The sequence below is a fragment of the Colletotrichum truncatum genome (genome assembly GCF_014235925.2).
Source record: "Colletotrichum truncatum strain CMES1059 chromosome Unknown Contig_0001, whole genome shotgun sequence".
NCBI lineage: Eukaryota > Fungi > Ascomycota > Sordariomycetes > Glomerellales > Glomerellaceae > Colletotrichum > Colletotrichum truncatum.
The window spans coordinates 7573636-7588235 of NW_027222398.1; the positions used below are offsets into that span (position 1 = coordinate 7573636).

General features: G+C 50.0%; 4 protein-coding genes across 4 annotated transcripts; 3 read left to right on the top strand and 1 right to left on the bottom strand.

Annotated features, from left to right (window-relative positions):
• Window positions 1–66: 66 nt before the first annotated feature.
• On the bottom strand, window positions 67–2190 carry CTRU02_202096 (embryonic ectoderm development protein; the record flags this gene model as incomplete). The annotated part of the gene is made up of 10 exons (XM_036732513.1): window positions 67–811; window positions 863–963; window positions 1021–1080; window positions 1145–1306; window positions 1370–1390; window positions 1450–1575; window positions 1639–1716; window positions 1795–1871; window positions 1929–1968; window positions 2125–2190. The coding sequence occupies 10 exons, from the start codon at window positions 2188–2190 to the stop codon at window positions 67–69; spliced, it is 1476 nt and encodes a 491-aa protein (XP_036575763.1).
• Window positions 2191–7983: 5793 nt separating this feature from the next.
• CTRU02_202097 (potassium voltage-dependent transporter) lies at window positions 7984–10010 on the top strand (the record flags this gene model as incomplete). The annotated part of the gene is made up of 4 exons (XM_070203980.1): window positions 7984–8308; window positions 8362–9021; window positions 9099–9537; window positions 9593–10010. The coding sequence occupies 4 exons, from the start codon at window positions 7984–7986 to the stop codon at window positions 10008–10010; spliced, it is 1842 nt and encodes a 613-aa protein (XP_070062562.1).
• A 696-nt stretch (window positions 10011–10706) lies between these two features.
• CTRU02_202098 (yip1 domain-containing protein) lies at window positions 10707–11742 on the top strand (the record flags this gene model as incomplete). The annotated part of the gene is made up of 3 exons (XM_070203981.1): window positions 10707–10782; window positions 10846–11419; window positions 11493–11742. 3 exons carry the CDS (start codon window positions 10707–10709, stop codon window positions 11740–11742), a joined length of 900 nt encoding a protein of 299 aa, XP_070062563.1.
• Window positions 11743–12929: 1187 nt separating this feature from the next.
• On the top strand, window positions 12930–14580 carry CTRU02_202099 (nuclear protein export protein; the record flags this gene model as incomplete). Its single annotated transcript, XM_070203982.1, has 4 exons — window positions 12930–13304; window positions 13365–13989; window positions 14039–14442; window positions 14509–14580. The coding sequence occupies 4 exons, from the start codon at window positions 12930–12932 to the stop codon at window positions 14578–14580; spliced, it is 1476 nt and encodes a 491-aa protein (XP_070062564.1).
• Between the last annotated feature and the right edge of the window lie 20 nt (window positions 14581–14600).

Consider the following 14600-nt stretch of genomic DNA (forward strand, 5'->3'; position numbering starts at 1 on the left):
TAGTTGCCCGCCTAACAGAACTTTGACTTCCTGTGTCGCTGAGGGCGACATTTCTTTTCTGCTACCTCATGTTTCCCGTTTAGGTGCCCATCGTTGTAGAACTAAAGCGAAGTTGGAGCTACCCACCACAACGCACCATTCACCTCCCGGACTCCAAGCGACCTGCCTGCCAACAAAAGTTGAGGCTCCAAAATTCTCAACCTTGTGGGCTCTCAGAGGAATTTGGGGGTTCTTGACGTTGTACTTGCTATCCCACGTCTGCAACGTCTCCTTGTTGTATGTATTAGCGAAAGCAGGTGTCTGCTCGAGGTCCGTTTGATACATCTTCCCCGCCGCCTTCTTTTCTCTGACAGTCGGCTCCGCTTTGGCGCCTCCATGACTCCGGTGGACAATAGCGCTGAGCCAGTTTGGCTTTTCCAAAGTGGCATTGAGGTCCTTTTTTTTCATATCCTTGACATAGTCATTGAAGCCTGTAATTTGTTCGAAATCCCAGAAGAAGATCTTGCCATTGGCATTGCAGAAAGCGAGGATGGGATGTTGGTCTGGGACGAAATGTAGCTTAAACCGCATGAAGAACTGCGGGCCGCAACCAGGTGTGTGAAATTCAATGAGACGAGTGTATGGCGCCGGGCATTCTGTCGAAACTCCCGGGTTAAATGCTGAACGGGTTAGGTTGCCTGGGTTGATGGTTGTGGGAGCCATGGACTGCGGCGGCGGCGGGTCTAGGGATGAGAAACCCTCAATCTTCCACAGGACGATAACGTCATCATGGCAGGCTCGGGATAGGACGTAGTCGCCGAAAAATGCAACACTGGATATCGTTAGCAACTTGTGTCTGTGCTGTCTTCATTCGAAAACCGACCAGTCCACCAGACTACTATGCACCTCAGAGGTGGAAAAGTGAGGGTAGTGAACCTCAACTGGGCGATCTGTAGGGTCGATTGGGAGGTCTGGTACAGTCCACTACAACATTTGTTAGCTCCGAAAAAGAAAATAGGTTGTCCTAGAATCGGTGCTTGCCAGGTTGATTATTTGATCGTGGCCGGCCGAGAGGATATATCGGCCAGTGTCATGCCAGGCCTTGTAAAGCTATCAGTAACAGCCCTCTTGCAGGTGATGATAACAGAAGCGATATGAGACAAACCAGAGTAAGAAGATTCCAATAGTGGCCCTCGCCTCCGAGAATACACAAGCAAGGCTGCTTTTCATGTTTCGGATCCAAGCTCCATATACGGACAGTTGTATCATCCGAACACGAGGCGATGATCAGTGGATCGATAGGTGACGTAGCAACATCACAAATGTCCTAAATAAAATTATCAACACTCTTTACACTTCGAATACTAGACAGTTGAGACAAGTGGCTCACTCCTCCATGGCCGACTAGACACTGTGAAAGCCGTAAGCAAAAGGCATTCATATACGAATGTATTTAATGGTGGGCCTTACATTCACAAGTTTGTCTTCGATAATGTCGTATACTTTTATTTTCGCATCTTCGCCGCCGTAACACAAGAGCGGCTTTCCCGTTGCGGCATCTCTGGTCCAGGTGCAATAGTAGTTTCTTGCCTCGGGCTATGGTCGAGTAGTCAGTTCTTGCCGCCCTTGCGAATATACGGACTGAGTGGCAGAGCGCACATCATCATCCCTAATTATGCTAATTATTTCACAAGGATTCGAGTCATCAGCAGTTGCTGTGAGGCGGCAGACGACAATCTAAGGTCGAGGGGTCAGATATGAGAAGACGAAGAGCAAGCTGAGAAAAACGAGTTCAGAATAGGGCGAACCACATACATGCTTCTTGCTTACAGCGGCAAAGATAGGTCTCGCATCTAACGGCTGGTAGGGACAGAATTTGACATCAAAGAACTCTGGAGAATGGTTACGCGCCGTTTGAGCAAGATCGAAATAGCGGGAGGGCTACTTACCTGGGACCGTGTCATCTTGAGAAAGATATCTGGTATCATCCTGTTTTGGATGTCAGAATGAATGATTCAAAGGCAACGTGCATGCGTTTCGTAGATTATCATATCCATCAATTTTCAACTACACTCTCCCGTGCACACATTGTCGCGTAATTACACAGCGATGCAAACTGGGGTTAGGAAGCCAGAAGTTACGTACCTCAAGATGTACCGAGACTCTCAATCTTGGGAAGTCATAAGGAGTTGCGATAGTGGTGGGGGCCATGGCGGATTTGCTTGTTGAGGTGAAGTGAAGTGGATGAGTGGCTGAGATGAAAGCGCTACAACCCCCCGTATCGTTCTCGAGCCAAAGCGTCTTTGCCCCTCCTTCTTTGGACTGATTCGTTCAGGAACTGATAGCGGGTCGCAGCACAAACTACATTGATCAGGGTTGAGTGGTCCAGGGGTGAGACAAGACGCGGTGGGAAACTGGAATAGGCTGTGGAAAGGCTTAGGCGCGCAGTGAGAACAGAAGTTGCGCCCCTCAAGAAAGTGTGCAGTATTGTCCGTAGGAATTGCTGGAGTCGGAACTTGCGGCCAGAAAGGGGTGAACGAACAAGCTGAGATGAAATGCAGTCGGAGTAGTGGCACTCTATGGGAGCAGGGCAAGGCCAAAAGGTGGGGCAGTATTGCTCGAGTAAGTATCAGGCTGGCAGGACCCCAGTGGTGGGAGGCTTGCTGACTTGCCTCAGCGAAGTTCAGGTACTTTTAATGGAGTTCTTTTGGAGGGTTAGGAGGGGCCGGGCGCCATGGGCCGGAAGAAGTGTACCTGGAATGACAGAGTGGGGTCAGCAAAGGGGTTCTCGTTGTTGTAGAGGGTGTCTGCATCAATTGGTATAGGAAGCTCTGGGTTTGTCGTCTCCATTTTGAATATTTCGGATAACACCATTCGGATTCCGCAAGCTAGGAGGGAGTTGCAAATGATGTTCAGCTTCTCAAACACTTTTCAATATCCTCAATAAAAGTTGCTGACCAAATTCGCTTGCATTCTCCCCTCTGAGCCAGATTGGCTGGGGTGGTGTGCGAAATAAAAACTGTGCGAAGGGAGGCAAGAAAAGCGTTTGAAAAGGCAGGTTCCTACCAAAGTGTGTTTGATGTATACAATGTGAGAGTTGTATCAAGTATGTAGCAGACGAAAGCATTACGAATGGCAGGTTCATTCATTTATACTCAGATCTAGAGAACTACATTCTTTACTCAGTGAGAGCGCTATTCATTCGCCGTCACAGAGCAGTGAAGTATGCCCAGAATGGAACTGCCTCTGTTATTGCAAAACTAGGTATCTATTTATTAGACAGTGTGTGTTCAAGGCTGCCTGCCAAGGGCTTAGTATGATAATAGGAAGGAAAAGAGGAAAATTCCAGTCTCGCGAGAAGAGAAATCTAAGGGGGAAAAAACCACACCAAGGCCAAAGTAGGAAAAAACTCAAAGAGCAGAAACAGAGGGTCGCGTTCTGTAGCGCATGCCAACCCAGGCCAAGGAAGTGTTGGGTGGGCTGGTGCAGTTCCTTGATTAATGCCCTGTTGATAATGGATTCAGGGACAAGGTGTATCTAATACTTGAAGGTTCTAACTGCGAGTTAACCATCTCAGCAATAAGTTAACTTGTCCTTTAGTATCTATAACACTATGGTTCCAATGCTCACTTATGATATATCGGTGTCATACTTGCCAGAAGAACAGTCAGCCGCAACCATATGTTGCTTTTTGGAAAGCCAACGGACAGCTAAAGCCCCTCATAAATTGAGGCCTTGGGCAGCTTGACTGCCCAGACTTTGCATCGATTCATTCATCTTTCCCCGGTTCCAGCCCTTGATCTTGATGCCGCAGATGGACAGACGTATATAGTGTTACACTTCTTCCGCTCAGATAAAGGCGTCGGGGTACGTCGGCGGACAAGTGGGATATGACTTAACTGTTCACTACATGAGCGAAAGGCCGCCCCTCAAGCCTCATCATGCCCAATCACTGACTCTCGATGTCAGACATCCATCACCAAATACCAACATCAAACTGGCATTGCCTTCGCGACAACCACGAATTACCCTGTCGGTTGAAAAAAACGGATACCCATAGAATGGGTCTAGCCCCTACGGCAAACATTGCACCGGGGCTCCACAGACTGCTAATAAACATGTCCCGTTATACATAGCAGGCCACATTCGTGGAGCCCGAGACCTGGTCATGGGCCGTCGTGACATCTCCGTGTTTGTCGCACGAACCCTTTTGACCCAGTAGTGCAGCGCCGGCGACCTGTCTAGATGCGGCTCACGTCACGGATGGATGCCAAAGACCCTGATCAATATTTCGTGTGGCGATCCACTGCCGCGACACCATATGCAAGCAATACGACAATCTAGCGCACCCACGTAGACACTATCAGAGCAAAGAGTAACATAATACTGACTCAATGGAGCAATACACGTCGTCTCTAGCAGACAAGGCCTGGGGAATAACGACTTTAAAGCTAAAGCCCACTTCCATAGTAAATGATTCCTCATACCAGCAGACAGCAGCTTTGACGCATGGCTGTGGCTTGTTAAGCAGCTGGAAATACCACGCTTTGCACGGGTCAATTGCAGGGAGGGTTATCATCAGAAGTATCTTCTGTCGACAACGACTGTTGCCTCTGATATATCCCAGCCCTTGGGTAGCCTTAAACGGTTCAACCATTCTCTGGGCATGCCTGCTCAAGGAGAATTTGCTGATGAGAGAGACGCAGGATGAGAAATTGTGGTTTCTGTCGTTCAGGGACCCTGGCAGCAGCCAACTGGGTGAACCAGGTTCTCTTGTCTTCAGAGCTGTCAACTGAAGACGGAGGTTGAGCTATTCCTAGCAGAGCGTAGCGTTGCTTCCACCCGAACCCTCTGCCCACACGGACGCCATTTTAACCTTTTCGCTCCCGTCGCCACGGATGACGGACGGGCCTGGCAAGGTGCATTTGGAGACGAAACGTCGGGGAAAGAAACGGGTTCAAGTGCCCTGCAATTTGAATCGGCTGTCGGTACGCATTTGGCAAAAGGGCCGTGTTTTCGCAAGCTCTGCCAGAAAAAGAGAAGAGCTGCCCTCTGGACCTTGTAAGATCCCCAGACCCCATGTCTGTTATCGGCATCACAGACATGGGTCTGGAAGGTAAAGGTGGGGAGCTAAACAAACGGCTGCCAGACTTCCTGTTGATCTGAGAGCTGTTGCTGACTGCCAGTTCAGAATTTCCAAATATCAAACGACTTATGGCGGAAGAGTTTTTCTCATCTGAAACTGAGTAGTTTGTTCATCCCGTATCTACTTCTGCTTGTTATTAAGGAGGCGACAGAGACTCCCGCACAAGAATTCAGCAGCATGAGATCACAGCCTCGGGTGGGGAAACGAAACGGCCCAGAAGCGTCACTGTGTTCTATCTAGCTCATGCTTTATTCCACATGAGACCATCCAAGCCTATATTGCTACCTGTTGGACGAACTATGGCCTTGCCCGCAACGCCTTCCATACCCACTAGCAGGAATTGCGACCCAGTCGCTATTAGTTCAAGTTGTCGGTGCATGGCTTTGCCCTGGCGTGGTGTTCGAACCGGAAGAAAACGTTGATCAGGGAGTTAAGCTGCCATGTGTCAACAACTTAACGGCCTGAGACCTTGTTGGTTTGGCTGTCTGTTGGGTTGGAGAAGCTTGGAGGTAACACAAGCCGTTATTGGGTGGACGAGAAGCAAAGCTAAAATGACGCTGCTAGCAATTTGCGGCACACTTGCATGTTTAGGCATAGCCAGTAGAATTAGCTATCATTAAGATGTAGCCGACCTTTGTGCGAATAACATGTACACTTGAGCCTTGGGTGGGGGGAGTGTGCTTTTCTTCACTAGGAAAGTGGAAGTAGGAAGGGTCTCTCTACGAAGTTGAGCTCTGTGATGCATGCCCTCATTAGTAGTCAGGCGAAATGTATATGGCGACACTTGTCACATCTCAATAGTTCAGCTGTTTTGCTGGTGCGGGGTTCATCTTAATGGATCCGAGCGCTCCCAGTTGTACTTTGCTTACAAACTTTGTATCCCCCCGTCTGGGTAAAAAAAAAAAAGATTCTATATTTTCATCTCCGTGTGCCTGGTAAGTGGATTAATTTTCCTCGACCATTGCGTGTCAGAAAAGCGGTTTCTTGCCGCTGCTTTACACACTGAGATGAGCAGAGACGAAAAAGCGCCGAATATTAAAAGCAGGGAATAGACATGGGTTCAGATTGCCTCGCCCCGCTATCAACGTCAATTCAGCAAGCCCACATTGACAACAAGTGCGGATTGTGCAGTCTCTCCCCCTTTCCCTGCCTACATAGAGAAAGAGAGAGAGAGGGAGCGAGTTTACACAAGCCACGGATAGCTGAGGTCCGATTCCAAAGATTTCGTCAGATAGCCAAGGAAATTCGGATATAACTGGGATGAGGGTTTTTGCAAGTTTAGGGGAAAGTTGTTGAGTGTGGAAACCGAGTATGAAGACGTCCAAGGATTTTTGAAAGCTTTACAGCAACAGGAAGTCTTCGGGGAGCTTCGCCAGCCCTGTCTATGATGTACCTCATATTACACTACTGCACCCTCTCCCCCTGTCCCGTCCGGCTGTACTTGCATACACTACACTATCCAGACAGACAGAGCTGTCATGGGCTTGACGTGAGAGAAGATCCTAGGCCCTGGCAAAGCTGTTGCTACTAGGTACCCAGAATCAGTCGTACACAGTACCTTCCCCTATGCACCACTACCCGTGCAGACCGTGGTAAAAAGAGACAGAGAGAGATACAAGGCACACCTGCACACTGGAGCTGGATACGGGTGTGTGCCGGGGTCGCACTGGCAGTAGTCCCCCTGTCGGCTTTTCCTACCACCTTGCCCTACCCACATCCGTTTTTCGAAGCTGCCCGCTGCGCTGCACAGATGATGTGTGTTGCGGTGCCGTGCTGTCACTCCCCCCGCCGCCTCCTTCACCAACCCAACGAGCAGTCATAAAAGATGCTCGTCGCACCCACCAGCCGCATCTCATCGCACTACCTCAAAACTCCTTCTTCTTACTATTGTCCAACCGCGACGGATACTACACTATTAGGTGTCAATTCCCGCTGCTGCATCCTCCTGCCCAACAAACAACCTACTCTACCCTCGCATCACCAACATAACATTCATCGGCAATACTTGATTTCCCTCGGACATAAACACTAACTCGTCTTCTCTAATCGCCAACAACGCTCATTCAACGTCACGTTCAGTTTCCTTATTGTTTACCTGCCTGCCTCGCCATATGCCAGGTCTTGTACCTTAAGCTACTGTTGCAGCTGCGCTTGTACACCAGCAACCCCGTCTTACCCTACGCTCGCACCCCTCCTATTCGCTTCGACCACCTGGATCTCGAACAAATCTCTAGTCAAAACCTTGTAGCAAACGTCGATTGCCCTACACGTCTGCAGCACCGTCAGTTGTGGATAGGTAGTACAAAAATACTTCTGACTATCAATCTAGCATTTTTCGCCTTTGCCTTTTGCGAAGAAGACTCAACTTTTACAAACTCATAGCTCATAGTAGCTACCGCAGCCGCACTGTGCTGCCATTCTCAGCACATATTTCCCCTGACCCTTCCAGCTTGACATACTTGGGGTCGGTATAGCTCGTGATTCTTCATAGTCTTTCGTCTGAAGTTAACGTTGCGGTCTGTGCCCTATACTGATATCAGGCGCGGACGCACCGACTCGAGTGAAGCTTCAAACAAAGTCGCCCAGGTCGATTCACTTGGACGATACCACGGTTCAAGTTCACGCCGTCAGCTTTCTTTTTCTTTTCCCAGACTCCAGCTTCACGTCACTCGGCGACGGTTCTTTTCCGAAGCTCTTCAACAAACAGAACGGTACCTAATTCTTTCTTCCTCAACTCTTATCCCCTTGAAGCCACCTGGGGTACCGAGCAACGTGTGGAGAAGTTGATATAATATTGCGACTTATCAAACATACAATCCCAGACCCTGTTTTGCGCCACAGACCAACCACCATCCGCAATGGAGCAAACGTTTATGACCATTCATTCGACGGACCCTGATGCTGTCATTCTTTTCGTATCCGACTCTGTTTACGATATTCTGGGCTACAACCCTCAAGAAGTACAGGGTAGATCGTGCTTCGATTTTTTCCATCCTGAAGAGGTACCTTTTGCTCGTTCAGTCCACAATCGCGGGGTCCTGCTGGACAAGGCCGCCGTGCTTCACTATGTTCGTATTCAGGCACGCGACGGTCAGTGGGTGAGCTGTGAGTGCTGCTTTACAGTCGTTCATGATGTGCTGGTAGCATGTACCAGCATATATCAAAGAGGCGAAAAGAGCGAAAGTAAGTCGAGCCCTTACTCTTATGCTCTCTTCTTGACTGACTTTTCTGTCTAGGGCGAGCTATCGAGGCCCCGCAGATCCGCCGAATTTTTTCATGTTCACCTCGCGATCCCCGCTATCACATGCTCGAACATCTATCACCCAAGTTCAGAATGTCCCCAGCTGAACGCGAACCTCGCGCGGCTCTCATTCTGAATCGGTTTACCCGAACGTTGACCGTCATGTTTGCAACCAACGCAGTAGCTTCCATCCTCGGCGTTCGACCGGACCAAATTAAGGATAAGAGTTTTTACGAGTGTATCCAGGAGAACTGCCTTCCGGATGCTATTCGGTGCCTGGAGAGTGCGAAAGCGAATGACTCGATTGCCTACTTGAGATTCTGGTATAGAGACCCACGTCGACCGGAGGATTTTGACGATGAAGACGATGAAGAGGAACACCGCAGCGAAAACTCCAGTGACTCAGAAGGGGGAGGTGTGCAGCTTGATGGCCGTATGGATGTCGATGAGGAACAACCCGCAAGCCCGCAAATCAAGAAAGAGGACACTGGCCGGCCTAACATGTCAACCCACAGCTCTACATCTCAGACTGCTACTACAGTAACTTCTGGTTCGAGCAGCCGAACGCAGCAGACGTCTGCTACTACCGCTCCGTCTCTTGATGGACCGGCAAACCAAGGGTCTTCGCCTGCTGTACCGTTAAGGAATCGCCGTCGTGAGCCAATTCAAACCTTTGAGTTGGAGGCGGTTGTCTCATGCACATCTGATGGGCTTGTTGTCGTGATCCGAAAGGCTCGCCCCCCATCCCAGCCCCTCATCCGCCGCTCCTGACGCCTACATACACCAACGGTCTATTCGCAGCACCGTGGGGCCATCATCCAATCCGGCCTCATGTGCCCCAGGAGATGTTGTACAACTTCAGGGCTCCTCTGATGCCACAGTATATGCCTCTTCATGATAACGTCATGGCTGCTGGCGGCCCGCCAGTTGACCATCTGATGAGCTCTATTCGAGATGTTGCTGTGTTTGCTTGGGCACTTGTCGGTATCAACGGTAATTTAGCTACATATACACATGGCTTGCCGCGTGGCGAGGCCCAGCCCGATGGGCTGCCAGTCTGGGATCCTAGTGCCGGCAACGTATCCTATCTCGGACCAGAAAATCAGGCGGTTCGTCGCTGGGCCCAATACGATGAAAAGGAAAAGGCTGGGTTCACCTCCTCATCCACGGCGTATCAACAGCTGCACTCCAATGAATCGCCATCAGGACACACCCATGTACCACAGAGTGGCATGGGAAATTACACATACTCTCAACCTCCTCCAACATGGCCCGGGCTACAACCTGCATATACATCTGCATACGACCAAAATGTCGGTCATAATCATCATCAGCCTCTCCATAACACACAAGCACATCACAGCCATCACAATCATCATCATCATCACCATCATCGTCAGCACCAGCAACACCAACACCAGCAACACCAGCAAACTCAGGGTTCCGCATCTCAGGCTGTGCTTCAAGATCAGTCGTGGGATGAAACCCCGCCACCTTACAATGGTCAAGGTCACCCCAACAACTTACCAAATAACACAAGTGACAGAAACGATCCATCTCAGGGTCATCCATATCCTTGGCAGTAAACGTGTTGAAGCCTACCTTGGCCACATGGCAGAGCTGGAACGAGCCATTTGGCAATGACCTTACTTAGCAATGGCGTTTGGGTTATGTATTGTCTCTACATTGCGGGTGGCAGGCATACAAAGTTGTCCTGTAAACTACTCTTGGAATTCTTTTTGAAAATAGCGACCAGGCCTTGGCGGAAACCTACCTACACTGATTTTACTGCAGACATGGGCGACAAGGGGATACTTGGTACTCTCTATTCCACTAGTGATGTAAGCAGAGTGTGAGACAGATACCCATAGTGAAGAGGAAATTGACAAAGGAAGCTACAAGTGATGGATGTATATTGCGCCTAATTCAGGCTGAAAAACACTTGACGTAAGAGCATTAAGGGCATTGAGAAATTGTTTAAAAGCTCTCAAACTTGAAGAACCAAATGGGACGTGGTTAAGTATTTAGAGCGGCGGATGAACAGTGCGTTTGATTGGATAGAATGTGAATGGTGTGGTCGGGAAGGCGGGTCAGTATTTTCCGAGTCAAGGGAGCTTGGACCACTCAAACACCGTTTGAGGAAACCGTGGAGTCTTGCAGAGTCGCAAGCTGCTACGTAGGTCAGTTGGGTATCCTTTCCATCCCATCCACAAGCACCAAAGACGCACTGTCAGTTGCTTGAACAAGACTCAAAAGACATTCACCGACAGACTGCGCGCGGCATCCTGAGATTAACGCTCGAGCTGGATTGGTTTTATTATTCTCAAACCAAACCAAGCAATGGCATCTACAAGCAGACGAGACGACTACGCCAACCCTCCCTTGGCCGACGACGACCTTATTGATCCTGATGATGGTAAGCACCTATGTCGCTTCCAATTTCTTCAGTGACTTTGGAGCTAACAATTGTTCCATACAGCTGATCTAGATGACTTCGATGACCCTCTCGGCCATCAATCCTCACGCCAACCACTTACAGGAAACATTGGTTCCGGCTCTTCCTCATCCCGGCCTCTTAACGAGAATGCCTGGACCTCGCGGATACCCGGCGAAGACCGCCGTGCACCGCAGAACACTATTGACGAATCTGTATGGGACACCCTTCGTCGAGACCTCCTCGCCGTATGGGCGAAGATGAGAGAGGTTCTCTACCCCAAGTACCTGCTCGGAGGTACCATGTTCGATGCCGACGGCCTCCGAGGTGCGTACGCAAATATTCGCGGAGCTGGTTTTGCCGGTGCCCGCGAAGAGATTACAGGGTTGGCAAGTCGGTTCATGGATTCGGAGGCTCTTCTATCGCAGAACAACATGACACCAGGCCTACGTGACTGGGATCTTTGGGGCCCCCTCATCTTCTGCCTTCTGCTCAGCCTTCTTTTGAGTTTTAATGCACGAGCAGATCAGAAAGATGTCGTGTTCAGCGGTGTTTTTGCAATGATCTGGATCGGAGAGGCAGTTGTGACATTGCAGATCAAGCTGTTGGGAGGAAGCATGTAAGTTGAACTCTCGTTGCCCTTGTGATCGGCGAACCTCTTCCGAAAAGCGAATGTTGACAGATGGCTGTAGTTCCTTTGCGCAAAGCGTCTGCATTATAGGCTACACGCTGTTTCCCCTGGTGATTGCAGCATTGCTCTCGGCGTTTGGTATCCCCACAATTGCCCGTGTCCCCGTTTATCTCTTCCTGGTAGCATGGTCCCTGGCTGCAGGAGTAAGCATCCTCGGCGGCAGCGGTGTTGTCAAGAACAGAGTGGGCATTGCGGTTTATCCATTGTTTGTCTTTTATTTGGGTCTAGGCTGTCTCTGCTTTATCAGCTAAGCTGTTAAGGGTATGCAAGCCCATATAGGTTGCTGAAAGAGAGAGAGGGTCGTACGTACTTGGAGGAAAGACTTGGGCGTGTGCTGCAGTTCTAGATATCCACTGTATTGTAAGAGTAAACTTGGTTTATCAATTCCAGCCAATCAAAGAGACGTGGGTTTTTGTTTATACACGTTGGTTGTTGGTATCTCTTCTTTGTCCAATAACTTAACTTTTCTGGTGTAATTTGGATACAAAGCGATTGTGCCACGCTACAACTTTAACAGTTAATACTAGAAACTATACCAGCAAATTCGCTGCTCTTTGGTTGCAAGCGGTAACGGCGGTTTCCGCCAACAGGTCATCACATTGCCCTTTCAGCCTGATACTCTCAGATTTCGCAGTGAAGTACGGATGTTTCGTCAATGCGAATCCAGTCGGCAGAATGACGGTCGGGAGGAGGTGTGCCAGGGAACTCTCCACTGTATGAATCTACCCCTCCTCGCGAATACTGGCTCCCAGTGAGCCCGTTGCCTTAGAAGGTTCACTGGAGCACGTTTTCTGTCTCTCTAATTAGGTAGGTTCCGGCCAACCAATCTTGACAGGTAAAGCGCGCTAATGCAGGCAGTCTGCGACTGACCCAATCGAAATCCAGGTTCCGTTGTCGTCCTGGTGTGCCGAATGATTGGGCCGATTGCCTTCAGCTACAGGTCGGCCCCATTCAATTATTCCTAGCAAAGCTGAGCCTCTAGAGACAACGGACACTGGAGTAGTCATTGCAGGGGAATACAGCCTGCCGTACAGACAGACTCAAACTGTTGTCACCGCATCCGCACCCGCACCTTCAACAGCCGCACCACAACCTTCACAGCCGCGCGACCAGCTCCGAAACGTGGGAGGGACATCAGCCTCCGGTTTGCACCTGCCTACTCTGCATCCATCCTGCAGACAGGTTTATTTCCTTTTTTTTTTTTTTTTTTCTCCCTCTAAACCTACTGGAGGAACGCTCTCGTTTTCCCCCTGGCGCATCTGCTGGCACTGCCGCCAGCAATCTGATCGCTTTTGGACTACTGTCGTTTTTTTTTTTTTATTGCTTGGTCTTACCATCTGCAAAGTCGGGCAGGGTCAAACAGAAGGCCTCCCCACCACCTGCACCACCAACACCGACAACGAACTGCTACACAACTCGATCTTTGGACCTTGTCATCATGGCTGACGACTCTCGAAGCGGTAGCCCGAAGTCCGACCCTATCGACACCAAGGAAGATGCCGAAACTGCTGCTGCCCGCAAGGAACTCAAGCATACAGCCATTTCAGAGAAATCATCTACCGTTGACGCAATTGGCGAGACGATAATGCAACCCTCCGCAAATGACGACTACAAAGAGCAAGTTACATCGCCAAAGAAGCAGCAGAAGCGAGCGCACGATCAGCTAGAAGATGGCAAGGATGCCGATGAGGCGGACAGTAAAAGCATCGCCTCAAGTGATTCCGCTAAGGACAGGGCTTCGCGACTGGAACCTGAAAAGAAGAGGCATAGAGATGAGGTAACTGTCACCGCTGGTCCTACAGATGACTCTTCTGTAGGTTTTATCCTTGCACTCATGGCGATCTGAGCCTCTAATCTGACTTCTCCTATCTAGACGCCATCAAGTGTCACTGCCGACCTGAAGAAAACAGATCCCGCTACAACCGAAACGACATCAGCAACGACAGAGGAGTATGGAAAGGACGAGAAGACAGGAACATCGGCTGCGGCTTTTGCTACCTCTGGTTTTGCTAAGCTGGCGACCTCGAGTGCCTCCCCTTTTGGCTCTCTGGGAAATTCGACAAAGGGAAGCGTTTTTGGTGCATCAACCTCCACAACATCGCCATTCGGCGCCTTGTCGCCGTCCAAGCCTGCTGCAGTGCCTGCCACAGCACCAACTTTGAGCTTCGGGGGCGCCAATGCCGCCGCTTCACCATTTGCAAGCGTTAAGCCCGCCGGCGCAAACGGGTTCGGTTCGACATTCGGCAGTGCCTTCGGTAGCGCATTGTCAGGCAAGCCCTTGACAAGCTTTGCCAAGGTGGGCGAATCTTCTTTTAAGAGTGAGAAGCCTGCTAAGCCCTTTGGGGCTCCCGAAAGTGACGCGGAAGATGGGAGTGACGACGAGGCCGAGGGCGGCGACGAGTCTGCCTCAGAGCCTGGCGACAAGGACGAAAAAGAGGAGTCTGACAAAGAAGAGTCAAAGACTGTGGATGATAAGAAGCGGACCAGGCTACAGAAGAGTGAGTCTAGATGTGTGCGATACCAGGTTGACCTGCTAATTAGGCTCAGTTACTGTCGATGACGGAGAGGCTGGCGAGGCCACGACAACCCAAGTTAGAGCTAAGATGTTCTATTTGGAGAAGGATGTCGGCTGGAAAGAGCGCGGATCTGGCATGCTGAAGATCAACGTTCCTGAGGCTTGCGTCTCGTTCGACGATGCTGGCGTCCCGATACCCGGTTCCTTTGACGCATCAGGCCTGGAAGAGGAGAATGATGACCCCGAGACTGGCGGCAGCAAAGGCCACAAAGTTGCTCGTCTCATCATGAGACAAGACCAAACACACAGAATACTCTTAAATACGGCCATCCTCCCAGCCATGAAATTCCAGGAGAAGACTTCCCTTAAATCTGTCGGGATTATGTTTACCGCATTTGAGGGTGAAGAGGCTAAGCCTGTGAGCGTACACATGAGGGTATGTGTATTCAATGCCTTTGATAATCTTCATTTGAGATGTAATTACTGACCGTTCGATGTGCAGATGAGTGCAGCCAGTGCCAAGTTGTTCTTGAATGAGGTTGGGATGGTACAACGAGAGCTTTCCAGTAACTGAGCTCTCCAACGATGGGGTAG